Below are 25,895 nucleotides of genomic sequence, written 5' to 3' on the forward strand. Positions count from 1 at the left end.
CACATCCTCTACCACTTCTGAAACCACACTGCTCTACCCCAATCTGATGCTCTGTACATGCCTTCACCCTCTCAATCAATACCCTCCCATATAATTTACCAGGAATACTCAACAAACTTATACCTCTGTAATTTGAGCACTCACTCTTATCCCCTTTGCCTTTGTACAATGGCACTATGCACGCATTCCGCCAATCCTCAGGCACCTCACCATGAGTCATACGTACATTAAATAACCTTACCAACCAGTCAATAATACAGTCACCCCCTTTTTTAATAGATTTCCACTGCAGTACCATCCAAACCTACTGCCTTGCCGGCTTTCATCTTCCGCAAAGCTTTTACTACCTCATCTCAGTATACCAAATCATTTTCCCTAACCCTCTCACTTTGCACACCACCTCGACCAAAACACCCTATATCTGCCACTCTATCATCAAACACATTCAACAAACCTTCAAAATACTCACTCCATCTCCTTCTCACATCACCACTACTTGTTATCACCTCCCCATTTGCGCCCTTCACTGAAGTTCCCATTTGCTCCCTTGTCTTACGCACTTTATTTACCTCCATCCGGAACATCTTTTTATTCTCCCTAAAATTTAATGATACTCTCTCACCCCAACAGTGAATGTAGGTTTGCGGCAGGGGTGTGTGATGTCTCCATAGTTGTTTAATTTGTTTATGGATGGGGTTGTTAGGGAGGTGAATGCAAGAGTTTTGGAAAGAGGTGCAAGTATGAAGTCTGTTGGAGATGAGAGAGCTTGGGAAGTGAGTCAGTTGTTGTTCGCTGATGATACAGCACTGGTGGCTGATTCATGTGAGAAACTGCAGATGCTGGTGACTGAGTTTGGTAAAGTGTGTGAAAGAAGAAAGTTAAGAGTAAATGTGAATAAGAGCAAGGTTATTAGGTACAGTAGGGTTGAGGGTCAAGTCAATTGGGAGGTAAGTTTGAATAGAGATAAACTGGAGGAAGTAAAGTGTTTTAGATATATGGGAGTGGATCTGTCAGCGGATGGAACCATGGAAGTGGAGGTGAATCATAGGGTGGGGGAGGGGGCAAATATTTTGGGAGCCTTGAAGAATGTGTGGAAGTCGAGAACATTATCTCAGAAAGCAAAAATGGGTATGTTTGAAGGAATAGTGGTTCCAACAATGTTGTATGGTTGCTAGGCGTGGGCTATGGATAGAGTTGTGCGCAGGAGGATGGATGTGCTGGAAATGAGATGTTTGAGGACAATGTGTGGTGTCAGGCGGTTTGATCGAGTAAGTAACGTAAGGGTAAGAGAGATGTGTGGAAATAAAAAGAACGTGGTTGAGAGAGCAGAAGAGGGTGTTTTGAAATGGTTTGGGCACATGGAGAGAATGAGTGAGGAAAGATTGACCAAGAGGATATATGTGTCGGAGGTGGAGGGAACAAGGAGAAGTGGGAGACCAAATTGGAGGTGGAAAGATGGAGTGAAAAAGATTTTGTGTGATCGGGGCCTGAACATGTAGGAGGGTGAAAGGAGGGCAAGGAATAGAGTGAATTGGATCGATGTGGTATACCGGGGTTGACGTGCTGTCAGTGGATTGAATCAGGGCATGTGAAGCGTCTAGGGTAAACCATGGAAAGCTGTGTAGGTATGTATATTTGCGTGTGTGGACGTATGTATATACATGTGTATGGGGGTGGTTTGGGCCATTTCTTTCATTTCTTTCATTTTTTTTTTTTTTTTTTTTTTTTTTTTTTCCAAAAGAAGGAAGAGAGGGGGCCAGGTGAGGTTATTCCAAAAAAGGCCCAGTCCTCTGTTCTTAACGCTACCTCGCTAACGCGGGAAATGGCTAATAGTTTAAAAGAAAAAAAAGATATATATATATATATATATATATATATATGTATGTATGACTCATGGTGAGGTGCCTGAGGATTGGCGGAATGCGTGCATAGTGCCATTGTACAAAGGCAAAGGGGATAAGAGTGAGTGCTCAAATTACAGAGGTATAAGTTTGTTGAGTATTCCTGGTAAATTATATGGGAGGGTATTGATTGAGAGGGTGAAGGCATGCACAGAGCATCAGATTGGGGAAGAGCAGTGTGGTTTCAGAAGTGGTAGAGGATGTGTGGATCAGGTGTTTGCTTTGAAGAATGTATGTGAGAAATACTTAGAAAAGCAAATGGATTTGTATGTAGCATTTATGGATCTGGAGAAGGCATATGATAGAGTTGATAGAGATGCTCTGTGGAAGGTATTAAGAATATATGGTGTGGGAGGTAAGTTGTTAGAAGCAGTGAAAGGTTTTTATCGAGGATGTAAGGCATGTGTACGTGTAGGAAGAGAGGAAAGTGATTGGTTCTCAGTGAATGTAGGTTTGCGGCAGGGGTTTGTGATGTCTCCATGGTTGTTTAATTTGTTTATGGATGGGGTTGTTAGGGAGGTAAATGCAAGAGTCTTGGAAAGAGGGGCAAGTATGAAGTCTGTTGGGGATGAGAGAGCTTGGGAAGTGAGTCAGTTGTTGTTCGCTGATGATACAGCGCTGGTGGCGGATTCATGTGAGAAACTGCAGAAGCTGGTGACGGAGTTTGGTAAAGTGTGTGGAAGAAGAAAGTTAAGAGTAAATGTGAATAAGAGCAAGGTTATTAGGTATAGTAGGGTTGAGTGTCAAGTCAATTGGGAGGTGAGTTTGAATGGAGAAAAATTGGAGGAAGTGAAGTGTTTTAGATATCTGGGAGTGGATCTGTCAGCGGATGGAACCATGGAAGCGGAAGTGGATCATAGGGTGGGGGAGGGGGCGAAAATTTTGGGAGCCTTGAAAAATGTGTGGAAGTCGAGAACGTTATCCCGGAAAGCAAAAATGGGTATGTTTGAAGGAATAGTGGTTCCAACAATGTTGTATGGTTGCGAGGCGTGGGCTATGGATAGAGTTGTTCGCAGGAGGATGGATGTGCTGGAAATGAGATGTTTGAGGACAATGTGTGGTGTGAGGTGGTTTGATCGAGTAAGTAACGTAAGGGTAAGAGAGATGTGTGGAAATAAAAAGAGCGTGGTTGAGAGAGCAGAAGAGGGTGTTTTGAAATGGTTTGGGCACATGGAGAGAATGAGTGAGGAAAGATTGACCAAGAGGATATATGTGTCGGAGGTGGAGGGAACGAGGAGAAGAGGGAGACCAGATTGGAGGTGGAAAGATGGAGTGAAAAGGATTTTGTGTGATCGGGGCCTGAACATGCAGGAGGGTGAAAGGAGGGCAAGGAATAGAGTGAATTGGAGCGATGTGGTATACCGGGGTTGACGTGCTGTCAGTGGATTGAATCAAGGCATGTGAAGCGACCGGGGTAAACCATGGAAAGCTGTGTAGGTATGTATATTTGCGTGTGTGGACGTGTGTATGTACATGTGTATGGGGGGGGGTTGGGCCATTTCTTTCGTCTGTTTCCTTGCACTACCTCGCAAACGCGGGAGACAGCGACGAGGTATAAAAAAAAAAAAAATATATATATATATATATATATATATATATATATATATATTTTTTTTTTTTTTTTTTTTTTTTTTTTTATACTTTGTCGCTGTCTCCCGCGTTTGCGAGGTAGCGCAAGGAAACAGACGAAAGAAATGGCCCAACCCCCCCCCATACACATGTACATACACACGTCCACACACGTAAATATACATACCTACACAGCTTTCCATGGTTTACCCCAGACGCTTCACATGCCTTGATTCAATCCACTGACAGCACGTCAAACCCTGTATACCACATCGCTCCAATTCACTCTATTCCTTGCCCTCCTTTCACCCTCCTGCATGTTCAGGCCCCGATCACACAAAATCTTTTTCACTCCATCTTTCCACCTCCAATTTGGTCTCCCTCTTCTCCTCGTTCCCTCCACCTCCGACACATATATCCTCTTGGTCAATCTTTCCTCACTCATTCTCTCCATGTGCCCAAACCATTTCAAAACACCCTCTTCTGCTCTCTCAAATACGCTCTTTTTATTTCCACACATCTCTCTTACCCTTACGTTACTTACTCGATCAAACCACCTCACACCACACATTGTCCTCAAACATCTCATTTCCAGCACATCCATCCTCCTGCGCACAACTCTATCCATAGCCCACGCCTCGCAACCATACAACATTGTTGGAACCACTATTCCTTCACACATACCCATTTTTGCTTTCCGAGATAATGTTCTCGACTTCCACACATTTTTCAATATATATATATCATTATTAGTATTATTTTGCTTTGTCGCTGTCTCCCGCATTAGTGAGGTAGCGTAAGAGAACAGACAAAAGAATGGCTCAACCCACCCACATTCACATGTATATACATACACGTCTACACACACAAATATACATACCTATATATCTCAACTTATACATATATATACACACACAGACATATATATGTATGCACATGTACATAATTCATACTGTATGCCTTTATTCATTCCCATCACCACCTCACCACACATGAAATAACAACCCCCTCCCACCTCATATGTGCGAGGTAGCGCTAGGAAAAGACAACAAAGGCCACATTCGTTCACACTCAGTCTCTAGATGTCATGTAATAATGCACCGAAACCACAGCTCCCTTTCCACATCCAGGCCCCACAGAACTTTCCATGGTTTACCCCGGATGCTTCACATGCACTGGTTCAATACATTGACAGCACGTTAACCCTGGTATACCACATTGTTCCAATTCACTCTATTCCTTGCACGCCTTTTACCTGTCTGCATGTTCAGGCCCCGATCACTCAAAATCTTTTTCACTCCATCTTTCCACCTTCAGTTTGGTCTCCCACTTTCTTTCGTTCCCTCCACCTCTGACACATATATACTCTTTGTCAATCTTTCCTCACTCATTCTCTCCATATGACCAAACAATTTGTAAACACCCTTCTTCTGCTCTCTCAACCACACTCTTTTTATTGCCAACACATCTCTCTAACCCTATTATTACTTACTCGATCAAACCACCTCACACCACATGTTTTCCTCAAACATCTCATTTCCAGCACATCCACCCTCCTGCACACAACTCTATCCATAGCCCACACCTCACAACCATACAGCATAGTTGGAACCACTATTCCTTCAAACATACCCATTTTTGCTTTCCGAGATAATGTTCTCGACTTCCACACATTCTTCAAGGCTCCCAGAATTTTCGCCCTCTCCCCCACCCTATGACTAACTTCCGCTTCCATTGTTCCATCCGCTGCCAAATCCACTCCCAGATATCTAAAACACTTCACTTCCTCCAGTTTTTCTCCATTCAAACTTACCTCCCAATTGACTTGACCCTCAACCCTACTGTACCTAATAACCTTGCTCTTATTCACATTTACTGTCAATTTTCTTCTTTCACACACTTTACCAAACTTTGTCACCAGCTTCTGCAGTTTCTCACATGAATCAGCAACCAGAGCTGTATCATCAGCAAACAACAATTGACTCACTTCCCAAGCTCTCTCATCCACAACAGGCTGCAAAAGAGGGCAAAAGAGAGTTGGGGTGAGAGAGTACCATTAAATTTTCTGGAGAATAAAAAGTTGTTTTGGAAGGAGGTAAATAAAGTGCATAAGACAAGGGAACAAATGGGAACTTGAGTGAAGGGAGCTAATGGGGAGGTGATAACAAGTAGTGGTGATGTGAGAAGGAGATGGAGTGAGTATTTTGAAGGTTTGTTGAATGTGTTTGATGATAGAGTGGCAGATATAGGGTGTTTTGGTTGAGGTTGTGTGCAAAGTGAGAGGGGTAGGGAAAACGATTTAGTAAACAGAGAAGAGGTAGTAAAAACTTTGTGGAAGATGAAAGCTGGCGAGGCAGCGGGTTTGGATGGTATTGCAGTGGAATTTATCAAAAAATTGGGTCGGTGTATTGTTGACTGGTTGGTAAGGTTATTTAATGTGTGTATGATTCATGATGAGGTGCCTGAGGACTGGCGGAATGCTTGCATAGTGCCATTGTACAAAGGGAATGGGGACAAAGGTGAGTGCTTAAATTACAGAGGTATAAGTTTGTTGAGTATTCCTGGGAAGTTATATGGGAGGGAATTGATTGAGAGGGTGAAAGCATGTACAGAGCGTCAGATTGGGGAAGAGCAGTGTGGTTTCAGAAGTGGTAGAGGATATATGCATCAGGTGTTTGCTTTGTAGAATGTATGTGAGAAGTACTTACAAAAGCAAATGGATTTGTATGTAGCATTTATGGATCTGGAGAAGGCATATGATAGAGTTGACAGAGATGCTCTGTGGAAGGTATTTAGAATATATGGTGTGGGAGGCAAGTTGTTAGAAGCAGCGAAAAGTTTTTATCGAGGATGTAAGGCATGTGTACGTATAGGAAGAGAGGAAAGTGATTGGTTCTCAGTGAATGTAGGTTTGCGGTAGGGGTGTGTGATGTCTCCATGGTTGTTTAATTTGGTTATGGATGGGATGGTTAGGGAGGTGAATGCAAGTTTTGGAAAGAGGTGCAAGTATGCAGTCTGTTGTGGATGAGAGAGCGTGGGAAGTGAGTTATTTGTTGTCCGCTGATGATACAGTGTTGGTGGCTGATTCATGTGAGAAACTGTAGAAGCTGGTGACTGAGTTTGGTAAAGTGTGTGAAAGAAGAAAGTTGAGTGTAAATGTGAATAAGAGCAATTTTTTTAGGTACATTAGGGTTGAGGGTCAAGTCAATTGGGAGGTAAGTTTGAATGAAGAAAAACTGGAGGAAGTGATGTGTTTTAGATATCTGCGAGTGGACTTGGCAGTGGATGAAACCATGGAAGCGGAAGTGAATCATAGGGTGGGGGAGGGGGCGAAAATTCTGGGAGCATTGAAGAGTGTGTGGAAGTCGAGAACATTATCTCGGAAATCAAAAATGGGTATGTTTGAAAGAATAGTGCTTTCAACAATGTTGTATGGTTGCGAGGCATGGGCTATGGATAGAGTTGTGTGCAGGAGGGTGGATGTGCTGGAAATGAGATGTTTAAGGACAATATGTGGTGTGAGGTGGTTTGATCGAGTAAGTAATGTAAGGGTAAGAGAGATGTGTAGGTAATAAAAACAGTGTGGTTGAGAGAGCAGAAGAGGGTGTTTTGAAGTGGTTTGGTCACATGGAGAGAATGAGTGAGGAAAGATTGACAAAGAGGATATATGTGTCAGAGGTGGAGGGAACGAGGAGAAGTGGGAGACCAAATTGGAGGTGGAAGGATGGAGTGAAAAAGATTTTGAGTGATCGGGGCCTGAACATGCTGGAGGGTGAAAGGCGTGCAAGGAATAGAGTGAATTGGAACGATGTGGTATACCGGGGCCGACGTGCTGTCACTGGATTGAACCAGGGCATGTGAAGTGTCTGGGGTAAACCATGGAAAGTTCTCTAGGGCCTGAATGTGGAAAGGGAGCTGTGGTTTCGGTGCATTATTGCATGACAGCTAGAGAATTAGTGTGAACGAATGTGGCCTTTGTTGTCTTTTCCTAGTGCTACCTCGCACACATGAGGGGGGAGGGGGATGTTATTCCATGTGTGGCGAGGTGGCGATGGGAATGAATAAAGGCAGACAATGTGAATTGTGTGCATGTGTATATATGTATATGTCTGTGTGTGTATATATATGTGTACATTGAGATGTATGGGTATGTATATTTGCGTGTGGGGACGTGTATGTATATACATGTGTATGGGGGTTGGTTGGGCCATTTCTTTCATCTGTTTCCTTGCACTACCTTGCAAATGCAGGAGACAGTGACAAAGCAAAATAATAATAATAATAATATATATGTATTGGAAAGGATCACAATTTGCACGTGATCAAGATATTCCTATGTGTCCACGGGGGAAATGAAACACTATAAGTTCCTAAGTGCACTTTCATGTAATAATCACATTATCAGGGGAGACACAAGAGAGAAATATAACAGTCAGTTGATATACAACGAAGAGACGTAGCTAGGACGACATATGGTAAACTTTCCAAGACAGAAAATGAGCATATCATAAATTTATCATTTTAAAAATTTTATTAACAATAAAGTTATCTAATTTGTATAGACCATCACTAATATTAAGATTATGATTCTTTGTTTATTTGATAATAGAAGATTCAATGATGTTTGTCGTGGTAGTAGAGTTATTAGAGTTAATAAATGAGAAGGCATTACTCCAGTCAATACAATGATCATAGTTTTTAACACAATTAAACAAGGCATTTGATTCTTGTCCCGTTTTTATACTATATATATGTTGCTGAAGTCTAACAGAAAGATCCTTATCAGTTTACCCATCACAAAACTTATCACAATTTCTACATGGCACATTATAGATACACTCAGGAGAATTTTTTGTTGAATTCCTGATTAAGATATTCTTTATAGTATTATTGTTGCTGAAGGCAACATTTACATTAAAGGAATTAAGCAACATGGGAAATAAAGTAAAATTATTATTAAAAGGGAGAACTAAAAGATTCTTGGTGTCAGTGGTAGGTTTAGGCTCAGCTCTATAAAATGATTTCTTTGAATCTAAGTTAAAGTACCCTAGATCTTTCATTGATAACTCCCTTAAGTTAGCATCTACATACACGTCCACACATGCACATATACATACACGGACATATACATATATACACATGTACATAATTCATACTTGCTGCCTTCATTCATTCCCGTGGCCACCCCGCCATACATGAAATGACAACCCCCTCCCCCCACATGTGTACGAGGTAGCGCTAGGAAAAGGCAGCAAAGGCCACATTTGTTCACACTCATTCTCTAGCTGTCATGTATAATGCACCGAAACCACAGCTCCCTTTCCATGGTTTACCCCAGACGCTTCACATTCCCTGGTTCAATCCATTGACAGCATGTTGACCCCAGTATGCCACATCGTTCCAATTCACTCTATTCCTTGCACGCCTTTCACCTTCCTGCATGTTCAGGCCCCAATTGCTCAAAATCTCTCGCACTCCATCCTTCCACCTCCAATTTGGTCTACCACTTCTCGTTCCCTCCACCTCTGACACATATATCCTTTTTGTCAGTCTTTCCTCACTCATTCTTTCCATGTGATCATACCATTTCAAAACACCCTCTTCTGCTCTTTCAACCACACTGTTTTTATTATCTCTTACTCTTTCATTACTTACTCTATCAAACCACCTCACACCACATATTGTCCTCAAAAATCTCATTTCCAACACATCCTCCCTTCGCCGCACAACTCTATCTATAGCCCACACCTCGCAACCATATAACATTGTTGGAACCACTATTCCTTCAAACATACCCATTTTTGCTTTGCAAGATAATGTTCTCGCCTTCCACACATTTTTCAATGTTCCCAGAACTTTCACCCCCTCCCCTACCCTGTGACTCACCTCCACTTCCATGGTTCCAAGGCTGCCAAATCCATTCCCAGCGATGTGGCATCCATACTCGAGCTGTCATTTGTAATGCACCGATACAGCAGCTCCCACTTCATAACTAGGCCCCATAGACCTTTCCATGCTTTACCTCTGATGTTTGACATACCCTTGTTCAATCCATTGATAACACATTGTCCCAGGTGTACCAGAAAGTTCCAATTCAGTTTATTATGTACATCTTTCACTTTCCTGCATTTTCAGCTCTGATTGCTTAAAATCTTTTTCACACTCTCACTCCATCAGTTTGGTCTCCCGTTTCCCATTATTCCCTTCATTTCTGATGTAAATAACATCTTTTTTAACATTTCGCTACTGAGTCTTCCATATGTCCAAACCATTTCAACATACCCTCTTTTGCTCTCTCATCCACTCTTTTTAATACCACACATTTCTCCTACCTTTTCATTACTTAATTGATCAAACAACCTCACACCACATATTGTCCACAAACATTTCATTTCCAACTTGTCCACCCTCCTGCGCATAATCTTATTTGTAACCCAAATCTAGCAACCATATGATGTAGCTGAAACTCCTCTTGCATCTGTCTGTCTATACCTCTGTCACCCGTTCCAGTTGGAACTCCCTCAGAGGGGTGGCTGTGGCAACAGGGCCTCCATAATTCAAGAACTCTTAATGCTGCTTCTTAGCCTTTAATGCCTTGCCCTTAACAGGCCACCAGCAGAGGACAAGTCTAGTGCAGTGTTTGCAGAGGCTTTTACCTAATGTTCGTAATGGCTTCTTCTGTCTAATGCTCCTACCTACTACTTCTACATAATGTTTGTACCTAAAGCTCCTGCCTAAATGTTCCTACCTATTGCTGTCTACTGCTCCTGCCCTTTTTACCAAAAGGGTTATGAAGAATGAACTGCATGAGTTAGTGTTGTCAAGTGTTACATATAACATGGAGAGAACGCATGTTTGTTGACAGAATGCCAGTAGTCCACATGTTAATAAGGCTGAAAAAAACGACAGCTATCTAAGTCAGAGGAGTGCATCTTGACAGCCTTTAAAGTGCTAGCTCACTAAGCAGAAGTCACTAACCCTCCTGATACTATTCCTGCAAACACACCCATTATTGACCTCCCAGATAACTTTCCTCTCTCCATACATTCTACAGTGCTCCCAGGACCTTCATTCCCTTCCCCATCCTGTAACTCACTTTCATTTCCTTGGTTCCATTTGCTGCCATATCTACTTCAGATAACTAAAATACATCACTTCATCCAGTTTTTCTCTGTTCAGACTTATGTCCCACCTAACTTGTTTCTCACCCCTGCTGAACCTAATAACCTTGCTTTTATTCACATTTACTCTTGACTCTCTTTTCACACACTCCTCCAAACTTAGTCACTAACTTCTGCAGTTTCTCACTCAGATCAGCCACCAGTGCTATATCCTCGGCAAACAACAACTGACTCTTTTTCTAGGCCCTCTCATCCCCCACAGACTACATACTCTCTCTAAGACTCTTCCATTTACCTTCCTGACCACCCTATCCGTAAACACATTAAATGACCATAGTGACATCACACACCCCTGCCGCAGACCCACCTTCACATGGAATCAATCACTGTCCTCTCTTCCTACTTACACATGCTGTACACCCTTGATAGAAACTTCTCACTGCTTCTAGCATCATACATTCTCAAGGCCATCCACAAAATATCTCTATCAACCCTGCAATATGCATTCTCCAGATCTATAAATGCCATGTACAAATATATCCTGTTTTTCTAAATATTTGTCAGACACATTCTTTAAAGCATACACCTGATCCACATACCCTCTACCACTTCTGAAACCACATTGTTCCAACCCACTCTGATGCGTTGTACAAGTTTTCAGATATTTCTCTTTAAGTCTTCTGTTAGCTATTCTGCTCATGCTGCACTATTCTTTTCCTCTAATTTCTTCCATTATCGTAAAGAACTTTGAAAAGGACCAGTGTGTGTTGCTTTTTGTTATCCTTTGTATGAGAAAAACAGGTAGATCTTGTAGCCAGAAAATAAGAATCCAGGAAAATGCAGATTTTATACTGTATTATGCTGCTAACCATTTTTCATATGGAGGGTTCATTTTCTGAAGTATAATTGATGCTTTACAGATGATGGCTACAGGTTAACCAACATGGGTTATGACTACTTAGCCTTGAAAGTTCTTTCATCAAGAGATGTATTGGGAGGTGTTGGAAGTCAAATTGGTGTGGGCAAAGAATCAGATATCTATGTGGTGACAGATACTACAGGAAACCCATTATGTATGAAACTTCATAGGTAAGTATTGTGATTATCACTAATTTATGAGTTACAAATGTAGATCTTAAGTCCATCATGTACTTATGTTTGAAAAAGCTCTTCTCCATAGACTTTCATTTGTGGGTGATTTCTTTTCTATTTTCAAAGTTGTAAAGTCATATTATTCTTGACAATGATGAGGTTTTCTGAAGAATTAGTGAAAATATTAATGTTGGTGACAAATGGAAACCCTAAACTGTAGCTGAATTGCTAAACCAAGGCACTGATTCTTTCATAAATTAAATATTGTTCTGACATCACTCTACAATTCAGGCAAAATTATGGTTTAGAAAGTGTCCAGAGAGCTTTGCAGCCCAAATTAATATGCTAAAGGAACCAAATTACTGGGAATGACTGAAAGATCTGAAACTATACTCCCAGAGGCACAGACAGGAGAGGTATATCATCATATGTACTTGGAAAATCCTAGAGGATTTGGTTCCCAGCTTACATTCAGAAATATCGCGCCACTGGCATGACAGGCACGGGAGACTTCGTAAAATACTACTTCTGAAATCCAAAGGTGTGATATGGACCAAAAAAAAAAAAAAAAAAAAAAAAAAAAAACCACTTTAAACATGTGGGGCACAAAACTACACCATTTTGCCATCTACCATCGGAAACAGCTTGGGATACGTAGGCGAGAAGTTCAAGAGTGCATTGGACATGTACCTACAAAGTTTATCAGACCAGCTTGGCTGTGGAGGTTATGTGGACATGAAGGATGCAGCTTCCAGAGCTTGGTCAACCATTGACCCATTCCAGCAGTCTGGGCCCAACCTGGGCTATAGCAGCTAAGACCCCAAAAGACTTCATGAGGTATCACAGGGTAAGTATGGGGTACTCTATTCATCAGTGCCTCCAGCTGTTAGGTTGGCATTGACCAGGAGGGTACTCCCACCTGGTTGTTGGGAAGTGTAGTGACGCAGGTGCAGTAAGTTACCACCACAGAAGCTGTCATGTTTCTCTTCCTTGACCCAGTATGCTATATCTTCCCCCCCCCCCCCCCCCCCCCCCTCTCTCTCTCTCTCTCTCTCTCTCTCTCTCTCTCTCTCTCTCTCTCTCTCTCTCTCTCTCTCTCTCTCTCTCTCTCTCTCTCTCTCTCTCTCTCTCTCTCTCTCTCTCTCTCTCTCTCTCTCTCTCTCTCTCTCTCTCTCTCTCTCTCTCTCTCTCTCTCTCTCTCTCTCTCTCTCTCTCTCTCTCTCTCTCTCTCTCTCTCTCTCTCTCTCTCTCTCTCTCTCTCTCTCTCTCTCTCTCTCTCTCTCTCTCTCTCTCTCTCTCTCTCTCTCTCTCTCTCTCTCTCTCTCTCTCTCTCTCTCTCTCTCTCTCTCTCTCTCTCTCTCTCTCTCTCTCTCTCTCTCTCTCTCTCTCTCTCTCTCTCTCTCTCTCTCTCTCTCTCTCTCTCTCTCTCTCTCTCTCTCTCTCTCTCTCTCTCTCTCTCTCTCTCTCTCTCTCTCTCTCTCTCTCTCTCTCTCTCTCTCTCTCTCTCTCTCTCTCTCTCTCTCTCTCTCTCTCTCTCTCTCTCTCTCTCTCTCTCTCTCTCTCTCTCTCTCTCTCTCTCTCTCTCTCTCTCTCTCTCTCTCTCTCTCTCTCTCTCTCTCTCTCTCTCTCTCTCTCTCTCTCTCTCTCTCTCTCTCTCTCTCTCTCTCTCTCTCTCTCTCTCTCCACAGCTATCTGACTTCTTAGCATAAAACTCTGCTATCTCTCATCCACATGCTGTAATTTCAATGTACAGTACAAGGATCAGTTAGTCTCTGACTGGGACAAGAAAAACAGTTGTCGTATGCAGAGGGTTAGCTGGCTGAATCATGTGGACCATCAAGAGGAAAGAAGAAACACCACTTTTGATGTTATTCATAGTGCTAATTCTTTCACGAATTGAATGTTGTTCTGTCCTATCATCCTCCTACATGGTGGGTGAAATTGTGGAAGCAGATCATGTTCAGAGATCTTTCATGACCGATATTTATGTAATAAAGGACCTACCTTACTGGGAATTGCTGAAGTCTCTGAAGGGATGCTCCCTGGATCACAGATGGGTGGTACATCATCATTTGTATCTGGAAGATTCTAGAATGTATGGTACCCATCTTACATTCAGAAATAACATCCTATTGGCATAACAGGTATGGAAAACTGTAAGATACTACCTCTAAAATCCAGAGGTGAGCACAATAAGAGAGAACATCTTCGACATTCAGAGCTGAAGACTCTTCAGTACCTTGCATGCTACCATCAAAAATAGATTGGGATGTACAGTTCAGAAGTTTAAGAATGTACAGGACAAGTACCTACAAGGTGTATCAGATGAGCCATGCTGTATGGGCTATATAGGCCTGACGCTACAGCTTCCTATTGCCTGGATGATCAATGACCAAATCCAACATCCCAGGCTGTGGGGATGAAGACCCCCAAAGACTGCAAGAAGTATGACAATCCTGTTGTAGCTAAGGGCTTTTCTTTTTTCTCTTCTTAAAGATCTGGAACAATTAATTCAGCACCCTACCCTTGTACCCACCCATCATAACCACTCTTCTGACACACGACATATTTTTTATCACTGAGCCTTCCTGCTATTTGTAGACCATTTCTACCCCCTTAGGATTGTCTGACCACAATCTTATTTTTGTTAAATCTAGTGGAATAAGCTCATCCTCTATCCCTGCCTTGAGATGCCAAATGTGGCACTTTGGGAGAACTCAAAAGTTGTTCTTGTCTACCTTTTTTATTGACTTTCCCTAGGATGGGTTCTGACTCTTTAGTTGGGATGCCTTGTATTGTGCTGAACACAGAGCAAAGGTTATTTTGGCTGAGGTGGAGTCCTACATACCAATTTCTTCCAATGAAGAGACAAGACAAAGGAAAGTTTTTACAAATTTTGGAGAAAGTGGAGACTCTGCTTTTTGGAAAATGTCAGGTCAAAATGATTGAGGAAGACATGAAAAGATCTTGCCTCTTTGAGTTGCATGCCTACTGTGTCAGAAATGTTAAAGCTCTCAAAAACAAACAAACTGCTGAAAGTATTTACACAGACTTTGCAAAAGCATTTGACAATTGTGACCATAGTAGAGGAGCACATAAAATGCAAAATGTGGGATAAATAAAAATTGGGAAATAGTTATACAACTTTTTAACAAACAGATCACAACATGTCCACTGCCTTTATGGTAAAAAGCTCAGTTCCTCAGGGAATTTTACTTATACCCCTCCTGTTCTTCATTCTCATATCTGAAGTTGTTGCAGTCATGAGACAAAGTTTCATATCTTCCATTTCAGGTAATACAAGGCTAATTATGAAAAATTATGTTAGTAGAAGTTGCTGAAGGCTTGGAAGAGACAAAAGCAAAATTTCCAGCGAGGCTACTGAGTATGAAATACTTTTCCATGGAGATAGGTTTCAACTCCTATGGCATGAGGAAAATGAAATAATCAAAAACAGTACAGAATTCTGGACAGACACATATGCCATCATGGACCACTTAAACAGTTTGAAAGACCTTAGAGTAATAACTTTTAATGACCTAACCTTCAGCTAATGCAACAAAACAACGGTTGTCTCTTGCAGAAGGATGGTGAGCTGGACTCTGTAAAGAATATCCAATAATTATTCAGGGTGCTAATTCTTTCATGGAATGAATACTGCTTTATTTTAACGCCACCCAACAAGTTATGTGAAATTGCAGAATTAGAAAGTGTACAGAGAAATTCTTTGCCCCTATTAATGTGGTAAAGTAACTAAATTACCGGAAATACCTGAAATCTCTGAGGCCACATTCCATGAAGGGCAGATAGGAGAGGTATATTATATTTTCTTGGAAAGTCTCAGGAAGTATGGCTGTCATGTACATTCAGAAATAACTTACTGGCATGACAGACGTGGAAGACTTTGTAAAAATTTTACATTGCCCACAAAGAAAAAAAAATTGTCCACCTACCATATATTAACAAAGGCAATGTCTCACCGGATTTTAGTACTCTTTCTTCTCTCCTTTAGCCTTAATTGCCATCTGCAAATGTTTTGAGTATGGAATTGGCAAGTTTTTAAACTGTATTAGGTCCTTAGGGTCTTGATCTGAATTAGGTGAGGTGCCATTAATGAGGTGTTGCAAGGAGAAAGCTTGATTCTCAGCTGTTTTCAACAGTTCTCGATTGAGTTAAGGTCTGGGAGAGTTTCCAGGCCACTCCAGCTGTTGAATGTTTTTCTCTGACAACCAGTTCATCTCCTTTCTAGCCTTATGGTAGTGGATGCTATCTTGCATAAAGTGAGTACACCTATGAACCTCATAAAAATGGTCCTCTAGCACCTTAATGTACTGCTCTACATTCATTGTAGTGCTGCTAGGTAAGAAGTACTATCCTTCAATATCTATTACACTGCTGAAGCAACCCCAGGTTGTCATAGTGGGTGTTCCACCTTCTTCACTTTTAAACGAATCATACTGGCTGGCACCCTTCAACCTCCTCAACCTCTCTTGCCTTACACCATTGATGCTCACTCTAGTCTTTGTATTTCTTTGCAAATGCAAGTCATTTGCATTTCATTTTCTCTGTAAGCAGGGATTGGACAGCTGGGTTGCAGGAGGGATTGTGAAAGTCCTTTTACAGGCAAAATTGTTCTTTGAGAGATATTTCTTAGAAGTTTTGCATGGGTTTTCATGAGTTCAGCAGCTTAAATATGGGGTTGCTCCAATACTTTTCATTCTAGGAGATTGTCTGTAGATCTAGAAGACTTTTTTTTGGGTGAACAGGGATATATTTTGGTGGTGGGATGATGTCAGGGAGGCTACAGATGCTGTCAGGCAGCTGTCTGATCATGCATTCTGAGCACCCAGTGTGCATAGAAATCTCTCGTGTACCCACACTTTCTTGCATCTAGGTGAGAATTCAAGCTTACTCCTCCTAGAAAGGTAAGAGCTAACCATCATGAAGTACAGGTGGAAGAAATACAGTGCCCTGAAGGGAAATTTCCAAAATAAAGTGGTAGTCAGGAGGAATAAAGAAACACTTTCCTTCCCTAAAGACAGCCTGAGGCACACTGAGATGGGTTACTGGTGCTCACACCATTAGAAACACTAGTCTCAGCAATCAGGCACACAGTTATCTCACCCTGAGAGTTGTTTCATATGCTTGTACCCACAATGAACCTTAGATTGTAACTCCCATGGAATTAGATGGAGGTGGACAAGGTATTTTTGTGGATACTGTATGTCTGAAATCCAAAGGTGTGATACTTCCAAAAAGAGAGAGCACCTTGAATATCCATGGCCCAAGACCATTCAACACCTTGCCTACTATCATCGGAAACAACATGGGATCCTTGCTTAAGAAGTTTAAGAGTGCCCTGGAAAAGTACCTACAAACTGTACCAGACCAATCAGGCTGTAGGGGCTATGTGGGCCTATGGGCTGTAGCTTCCAGCAGCTTGGTTGACCAGTGATCCAACCCAACAGCTATGAAGGTAGAAGACCCCCATACACTTCTTCAAGTATTCATTAGGTATTTACCCTAAATACTGTACCTCATTTTCTATTTGGCAGTAGTGAGAGGTGGCCTGTGTACCTCAGTTGCTCAGTCTTTTATAAACACATTAGGTGTAGGTTATCAGTTTTGTTGAACTCTTGGAAATCAAAGTGAAATACCTAGAAAAATGTAAAGACTGTATTGATAGCCTTTTTCTCTTGAAAATAAGTGAAATCCCTAGAAAAATGTAAATTTCTTAGGCTGTAATAAAGAGTTGATTGATAGCAACATTATCCTTTGAAAATTAGGGATCACAGAAAATAAGGAACTAGATGAAAAAATTTATAAATGAATATAAACCACATGGATTTTATTATCAGGTACAGGTACACCGAATTTCCAGCAGCTGATGATTTAGCACCTCCTTTATTCTGGACAAAATTATGTGAGGGAACATGAAATTACCATGGCCACCAGACCAGTTTACTGGGTGGCCACAGATAGCATTGTGTGTAGGGCGTGCTTATTTACATTCTTTACACTGCACTTGTTGGTGGTGATACTGCAATCCTGTGAGATACTTAGCTTATTTTGCATAGATTTAACCCTAGCTGTGGCTTCTAAGACATATGAGAGTGTCAGTCGTGGTGTCAAACATAAACATCAGTCCATATTGAGCCAAGATAAGAGTAGAATTGTTGAAAAAATGGAACGGTATTTTGGTGCGTAAGATGTGTGACATCTACAGTATTGGTTCATCACCTGTTTATGATATAAAGAAGCAAAGGGATAAGATATTGAAATTCTATGCAGACAGCAATTCCAAGAAGAAAATGATGATTAGAAAAACTATGAAAGATGTTAAGAGTACTGAGCACGATCGAGTGATAATGGAATGTTTCTACAGCGTTGGAGTGATGGAGTGGACTTGTCAGGTAGCATAATAATGGATCAGGCTGAGTTGTTCCATAAAGAACATGAATTACAACATGAACGGGACTATAGTGAAGGATGGCTTCAAAGACTCAAGAAGCGTCATGGAATTTCCATGAATAAAGTTTGCGAAGAAAAGCGTTCTGCAAACCACGAAGGAGCTGCCAAGTATGTAGACAAATTTGTGAAACTCGTAACTGACGAGCACCACAGTCCTGAGCAGGTGTATAATGCAGACGAAACTGCATTATTCTAGTGATGCACACCTAGAAAGACGCTAACAACAGAAGACGAAGAAGAACCCAGAGGACTCAAACAATCTAAGGACAGACTTACCATCTTAGGGTGCTCAAACATTTAATATTTGTTCAATTTAAACTTCTAGCAGTCCATGGTATACTTTAGACACATGAGAGATGAGTGATTTGTGAGTTAGAAGTTTGTTGATGAATTATTATTACGTGACCATGGTTGGTCCGGCAAAATGGTTAATCCAGCAATGCTTTGGAACCAATGGTGCCGGAAAATTGGTGGTGTACCTGTACTCTGGTGTGAATACACAATCTACATTTAATCAGTAAATATTGTAAAGCTGAGGTCAGTAAACATTTATCAGCTAATTTCTAAGTTATCTGCATCCCAGAATTACATTGTTGTAAGCTGTCTCTGTACGTAAATGTTACTAGTCTCAACTTACAGGTTTTTATGCCATGAATGAGAAGTCTTTTTCGACAGGGCACCATTATCAAAAAAGGACAGAAAGGAATCTTGTTGAGGACTTTCTCACTTGAAAGGAGTCCAATGTCTCTCTGCTCCATCATGAAGTGCAGCTTTGAAGGTATATTTGTACATAACTGCAAATGACTCCCTTATGGGCACTTCAGCAAGGAGAGAGTAATAGCTCTTTTGAAGTATGACTAAACGAGAGTGATTAGTTGAAAAGACAGATACATATGGTACCACTGCTAAAATAGTTGTCTTTTGCAGACAGAATTTTGTAAGTGGTTTTGGCATTTGTTTTTTCCATTGTAGTTGGAACTGAATTTCTTTTTCTCTTTGTTGCAGACTTGGCCGAACATCGTTTCGAAAGCTAAGAGAAAAGCGTGATTATCATCATCACAGACGTAGAATGTCTTGGTTGTACCTGTCAAGATTGTCTGCAACAAAGGAATTTGCCTACATGAAGGCCCTCCATGGCAGAGGATTTCCTGTCCCTCAACCAGTAGACTGTTCCAGACACTGTGTCATCATGGAACTTGTAAATGGATACCCTTTGTGAGTGTACATTTAAAGTTAATCATGATTACAAATTGGTATTAAGTTATCATATATAGTAGTGAGAAGGGATATAATGACATTGGTATAATAGTTCGTGAATGGGGAATGCCTGGAGTATATGTATAAGAATGGAAGTTGTGAGTGCATGTCTGTGTTTAGAAGGGTTTATTTCTTGCCAACACCTTTTTACAGTGCAAGATGATTCACAGATATAAGTGGGTGATAAATGATGAAAGAGAAAAACAGAAGGGTTTGATTATGTGGCAATGGATGAAAGGTTGTGCTGGATGCTTGGGTTTTGAAAGGATTCTTGGAAATTCTGAGCATTTTGCAGGTCTTGTGAAAGTGAGGATCCGGGAGAAGTGGAAGTAGAAAAATGGAAGTGCAGTGAATGTAGTGGTGCTGTCATGTGTGAATGAGGTCTTTCTGATTTTGAAAGACTATTAAAGGTTGTAGAATTAGTAGTTAGATGCAACATTTTGAAGTATAAGAATAGAAATGGAAATGTATGGTGGATGGATGAGATTAGATATGCTGTGGAAGAGAAGGAAAAGAGAAATGCAATGGCAGAAGTTCAGCAAAGAAGGGAGTAAGAATATGAGATATGTAAGTGGAATGTTAGGAAGGTGGTAGAGGAAATCAAAGACAGAGTAGATGAAGATTGTAGAAGAAAGTTAAGTGAACAGTTTAAGGAAGATAAGGATTTGTATTGGAAGGAGGTGGAAAAGGAAGAGATGGATGTTAGGGTGGAAGTATGAATGAAAGAAGTTAAGAAAAAGGCACCCAGTAGATATAGCAGGTTCTTCAAAAGAAATGTATCAGTGGAAGTTCAGCAAAGGAGAGGAAAATATAAGCAGCTGATAAAAGAAAGCAAAGTAGTAGAAGAAGATTTTGGAAGGAAGTCAAGTAACGGGTTTAAGGAAGATAAGAAATTGTAATGGAAGAAGGTGAAAAAGGAAAGAAGTGGATGTTAGAGTGGAAATGTAAATGTGAGAAGTTAGGAAGGGAAGTTCTTGAGTCAAAGGGAGGAAGTAAAAGGTTGATGGAAAGAGTGTCTTAGAGTGGTGAATGCACAAGAAGGTGAGGGAGCATTTGTTACATGCAAGGGTATAAAGGATGGAGGTAAAAGGATACAAGTTCAGGGGCTTGTAAAAAGGGAGGTAAGAAGGGCAATGATGAGGTTAAAGGTAGGAAAGGCATCTGCATGGGATGGGAGTATGGCTGAAGTGCTGAAGTATGGAGGAGAAAGTGTGATGGAGTGGATGCTTTTGATATGTGATTTAACATGGAAGTAGAAGTTTTTTCATGAGGATTGGGTGAAAGCTATTATTGTTCTTTTAATCAAAGGAAAAAGTGCTAAGGATATATTTAGCAATTTTAGGGGAATAATTCTGTTAAGTGTACCAGGAAAAGTGTATGCAAGAATGTTGATTGATGCAGTGATGGAAGTGACTGAATGCATAATAATTGAAGAGTAAGGGCATTTTAGGAGAGGTAGGGAATGTGTGGATCAGGTGTTTGCAGTGAGAATGACTGGAGAAGTATCTGTCAAAAGTTAAGAAGCTATATAAAGCATTTATGGATCTGGAGGAAGTATATGAAAGAGTCAAGTGGAAATGCTTTATGGAATGTGTTACAGATGTATGGGGTAGAATGATGACTGTTGGATGGTGTGAAAGCCTTCATTAGAAGTGCAGATGCATGTGCAAGAGTGGAGAGAAAGTTGAGCAAAATTTTGGTATACATGTGAGTGTGAGACAGCGTTTTGTAAAGTCACCGTGGCCTTTTAACATAAATATGGATGAATTGACAAGAGAGATGAAAGAGACTAGGGAAAAGGTTTTTAGAGAGTAACTATGGTGGAAAGATATGATGGCTAGTGACAAGCCTGTTTGTGAAGATAATGTGGTGTTTGCTGAGAGTGAAGAGTAGTTGCGTAAATTGTAAGTTTCTTTTATGATGTGTGTAACCATAAGTGATTGAAGGGAACTGTGCATAAAAGTAAATTAATGGAGTGTGAAAGTAACATTTTTGCAAAGTCCTATAGAGTGAGAAAAAAGTTTACGAAACTGTATTATAGATATAGGGGAGAAAGACTGGAAGAGGTGAGAGAATTTAAGATTTAGGAGCTGTCTTGGGTAAGTTTAGTGATATGGAAGGAGAGATAAGGGAAAGAGCAATATATGGTGGAAGAGTCATTCCCGTATTAGAATAATGAACGGTATTGGTCTAAGTATAGAACTGAAGAAAGGAACAAAGGATGTCATAGTCCTCCCAACCCTCACCTATCAAGCTGAAATATGGACCTGGGATGAGTTACAGAGGTCAAGTATCCAGGCTTTGGAAATTATTTGTTTGAAAGGAGCATGTGGTATGACTAGGTATAATGAAGAAAGGGGTGTATGAGAGATTTCATATGGCAGGGAATGTAAAGAGAAAAAATTTTGGAAAGGCCAAGTGGGTGAAAAATGATACTCTAAAGTAATTTGGTTATGTCATGAGAATGCACTTTGAAGTGTGTCTTACCTGCCTGGTTTTCCACCTAACCACAAGCAAATATGACAGACCTGCAAACCACTCAGTGTAGTGTTCTCAAAACAATCATAGGCTGCCTTGCAACCATAAACACTCATCACCTTTTGCAGTGGAACAAAGATCCTCCCAATACAGTCCCACCAAAACATGTTAGGCACTTCTATGCAACAGCATTGGATCACTCCCACCCCAACCACTTTATAACTAACCACAAACCCCCAAGTAGAAATGGAAAGCTTACCCCTTCCTCACACTTTGGTAACTTTTACTTAGAGTTCCCCCACCCTTAACAAATGTGACACAGACAAAACACACACCTTGAAATAACCTAACAAGAACTAATCAGGTGACCCCCAAACTCAACCATAAGCTCCAGCCTTCAAAACACACATAGCACACCCATGAGAAACAACAACGCTTAACACAAATGCAAGTTCCACTCTCCCACTTATACTCTGGACAAAACTAGAAGCCATTTCAACATATCCTAAGACCATTCTTGCCCATAATGTTATTACCATAATGAAGACACTGAGCTCTTGCTCCTCAGGTGCCTTGCATTCTCTACACACTGACACACACCCAACTTCACAACACTGTGACCTCTGGTCCCAACTACTGGGTATTGCCAGATTCCTGAGTGCTGCAGGAGCCTCCAAAGGATAGAAGGAACTCCTAGGGCGATTAGGGAGTGAAGTGCAAGAGGTTTGGAGAGAGGGAAGGGTATGCAGTCTATTGGGGATGAGAGTGTGGGAAGTGAGTCAGTTGTTCACCGATGATACAGCACTGGTGACTGATTCGAGTGAGAAACTACAGAAGTTGGTGATTGAGTTTGGAAAAGTGTGTGAAAGGAAAATGTTGAGAGTAAATATGAATTAGAACATGGTTACTAGGTTCAGCAGGGTTGAGGGAGAAGTTAGTTGGGATGTAAATTTGAATGGAGAAATATTGGAGGAAGAGAAGTATTTTAGATATCTGTGAGTGAACTTAGCAGCGAATGGAACCTTGGAAATGGAAGTGAGTCACAGGGTGAGCGAGGGTGTTGGGGAGTGATGAAAAATGTGTGGAAAGAGAAAACGATATCTCGGAGACCAAAAATGGGTATGTTTGAAGGAATAATAGTTCCAATGATATTATATGGTTGTGAGGCATGGGCTATGGAAAGGGTTATACGGAGGAGGATGGATGTGTTGGAAATGAAATGTTTGAGGACAATATGTGGTGTGAAGTGATTTGATCAAGGATGTAATGAGGGGGAAAGAGAGTTGTGAGGTAATAAAAAGAGTGTGATTGAGAAAGCAGTAGGTATGTTGAAATGGTTTGGACATATGGAGAAAATGAGTGAGGAAAGCTTGACAAAGAGGATTTTTGTGTCAGAGATAGAGGGAACAAGGGGAAGCAGGAGACCAAATTGGAGATGGAAGGAAGGAGTGAAAAAGATTTTTAGCGATCGGGACCTAAACATACAGGTGTGTGAGTGGCATGCAAGGAATAGAGTGAATTAGAATGATGTGGTATACTGGGGTTGACATGCTGTTAATGTACTTAAGGCATTTGAAATGTCTGGGCTAAACCATAGAAAGGTCTGTGGGGCCTGGATGTGGATAGGTGGCTGTAATTTAGGGTGCATTACACATGACAGCTAGAGACTGAGTGTGAATGAATGTTAAGAACAACTGACTCAGTTCCCTGGCCCTTTCCTCCCAAATAAACTGCATACTTGCCCCTCTCTCCAGAACTCTTGCATTTACCTCCCCAGCCACCCCATCCATAGACAAATGAAACAACCATGGGGACATACACACCCCTGCCGCAGACCAACCTTCACAGCAAACCAATCACTTTCCTCTTCCTACTCGTACATATGCCTTACATCCTTGGTAAAAACTTTCTAGCAACTTACCTCCCACACCATATACTCTTAACACCTTCACAAGGCATCTCTCATAAATCCTGTCTTATGCCTTCTCCAGATCCATAAATGCTACATACAAATCCACCTGTTTTCCTGAGATTTCTTACACACATTCTTCAAAGCAAACACCTGATTCACACATCCTCAACCATTTCTGAAAGTAATAGCAGGTGATGAGGAAGTGAAAAGGAGATGGAGTGAGTATTTTGAAGGTCTGTTGAATGTTTGATGATAGAGTAGCAGATATAGAGTGGTCGGGGTGGTGTGTGAAATGAGAGTCAGGGAGAATGGTTTGGTAAACTGAGAAGAGGTAGTGAAAGCTTTGTGGAAAATGAAATTCAGCAAGGTGATGGGTTAGGATGGTATTGCAGTAGAATACATTAAGAAAGAGGGTGACTGTGTTGTTGATTGGTGTTGATTGTATGTATGGCTTATGGTGAAGTGCATAGTGCCATTGTACAAAGGCAGTGGGGGATAAAGGTGAGTGTTCAAACTACAGAGGCTTAAGTTTCTTGAGTATTCCTGGGAAATTATATGGGTGGGTATTAATGTATATTGAGAGGGTGAAGGAATGTACAGAGCATCAGATTGGGGAAGAGCATTGTGGTTTCACAAGTGGTAGAGGATGTATAGATCAGGCATTTGCTTTGAAGAATGTATGTGAGAAATGCTTGGAAAAAACAAATGAATTTGTATGTAGCATTTACGGATCTGGAGAAGGCATATGAAAGGGTTGATAGAGATGCCTTGTGGAAAGTCTTAAGAGTATATAGTATGGGTGGTAAGTTGCTAGAAGCAGTGAAAAGTTTTTAACAAGGATGTAAGGCATGTGTACGAGTAGGAAGAGAGGAGAGTGATTGGTTCCCAGTGATGTCGATCTGCAGCAGGGATGTGTGATGTTCCCTGGTTGTTTGATTTGTATATGGATGGTGTGGTTAGGGAGGTAAATGCAAGACTTTTGTAGAGAGGGGCAAATATGCTGTCTTTTAGGGATGAAAGGGCCTGAGAAATAGGTCAGCTGATGTTCACTGATGATACAGTGCTGGTAGCTGATTCAAGTGAGAAACTGCAGAAGTTGGTGACTGAGTTTAGAAAAGTGTGTGAAAGGAGAAAGTTGAGAGTAAATGTGAATAAGAGCAAGGCTGTTAGGTTCAGCAGGGTTGTGGGACAACTAAATTGGGATGTAACTTGGGTAGTAAAAGCTTTGCGGAAGATGAAAGCCGGCAAGGCAGCAGGTTTGGATGGTATTGCAGTGGAATTTATTAAAAAAGGGGGGTGACTGTATTATTGACTGGTTGGTAAGGTTATTTAATGTATGTATGACTCATGGTGAGGTGCCTGAGGATTGGCGGAATGCATGCATAGTGCCATTGTACAAAGGCAAAGGGGATAAGAGTGAGTGCTCAAATTACAGAGGTATAAGTTTGTTGAGTATTCCTGGTGAATTATATGTGAGGGTATTGATTGAGAGGGTGAAGGCATGTACAGAGCATCAGATTGGGGAAGAGCAGTGTGGTTTCAGAAGTGGTAGAGGATGTGTGGATCAGGTGTTTGCTTTGAAGAATGTATGTGAGAAATACTTAGAAAAGCAAATGGCTTTGTATGTAGCATTTATGGATCTGGAGAAGGCATATGATAGAGTTGATAGAGATGCTCTGTGGAAGGTATTAAGAATATATGGTGTGGGAGGCAAGTTGTTAGAAGCAGTGAAAAGTTTTTATCGAGGATGTAAGGCATGTGTACGTGTAGGAAGAGAGGAAAGTGATTGGTTCACAGTGAATGTAGGATTGCGGCAGGGGTGTGTGATGTCTCCATGGTTGTTCAATTTGTTTATGGATGGGGTTGTTAGGGAGGTGAATGCAAGAGTTTTGGAAAGAGGGGCAAGTATGAAGTCTGTTGGGGATGAGAGAGCTTGGGAAGTGAGTCAGTTGTTGTTTGCTGATGATACAGCACTGTTGGCTGATTCATGTGAGAAATTGCTGAAGCTGGTGACTGAGTTTGGTAAAGTGTGTGAAAGAAGAAAGTTAAGAGTAAATGTGAATAAGAGCAAGATTATTAGGTACAGTAGGGTTA

The 25,895-nt window shown here is 41.2% G+C and overlaps 1 protein-coding gene across 1 annotated transcript in view; it reads left to right on the forward strand.

Moving 5' to 3' along the window:
- RIOK2 (RIO kinase 2) overlaps window positions 1-25,895 on the forward strand; it is a 160,140-nt gene that overhangs the window by 92,432 nt on the left and 41,813 nt on the right. The window contains exons 3-4 of the mRNA XM_071683128.1: window positions 11,512-11,680; window positions 19,160-19,369. Of these exons, the coding sequence (XP_071539229.1) occupies window positions 11,512-11,680; window positions 19,160-19,369 (379 nt within the window). The remainder of the gene's footprint in view (window positions 1-11,511; window positions 11,681-19,159; window positions 19,370-25,895) is intronic.

Source organism: Panulirus ornatus, chromosome 35 (genome assembly GCF_036320965.1).
Source record: "Panulirus ornatus isolate Po-2019 chromosome 35, ASM3632096v1, whole genome shotgun sequence".
NCBI classification, from domain to species: domain Eukaryota; kingdom Metazoa; phylum Arthropoda; class Malacostraca; order Decapoda; family Palinuridae; genus Panulirus; species Panulirus ornatus.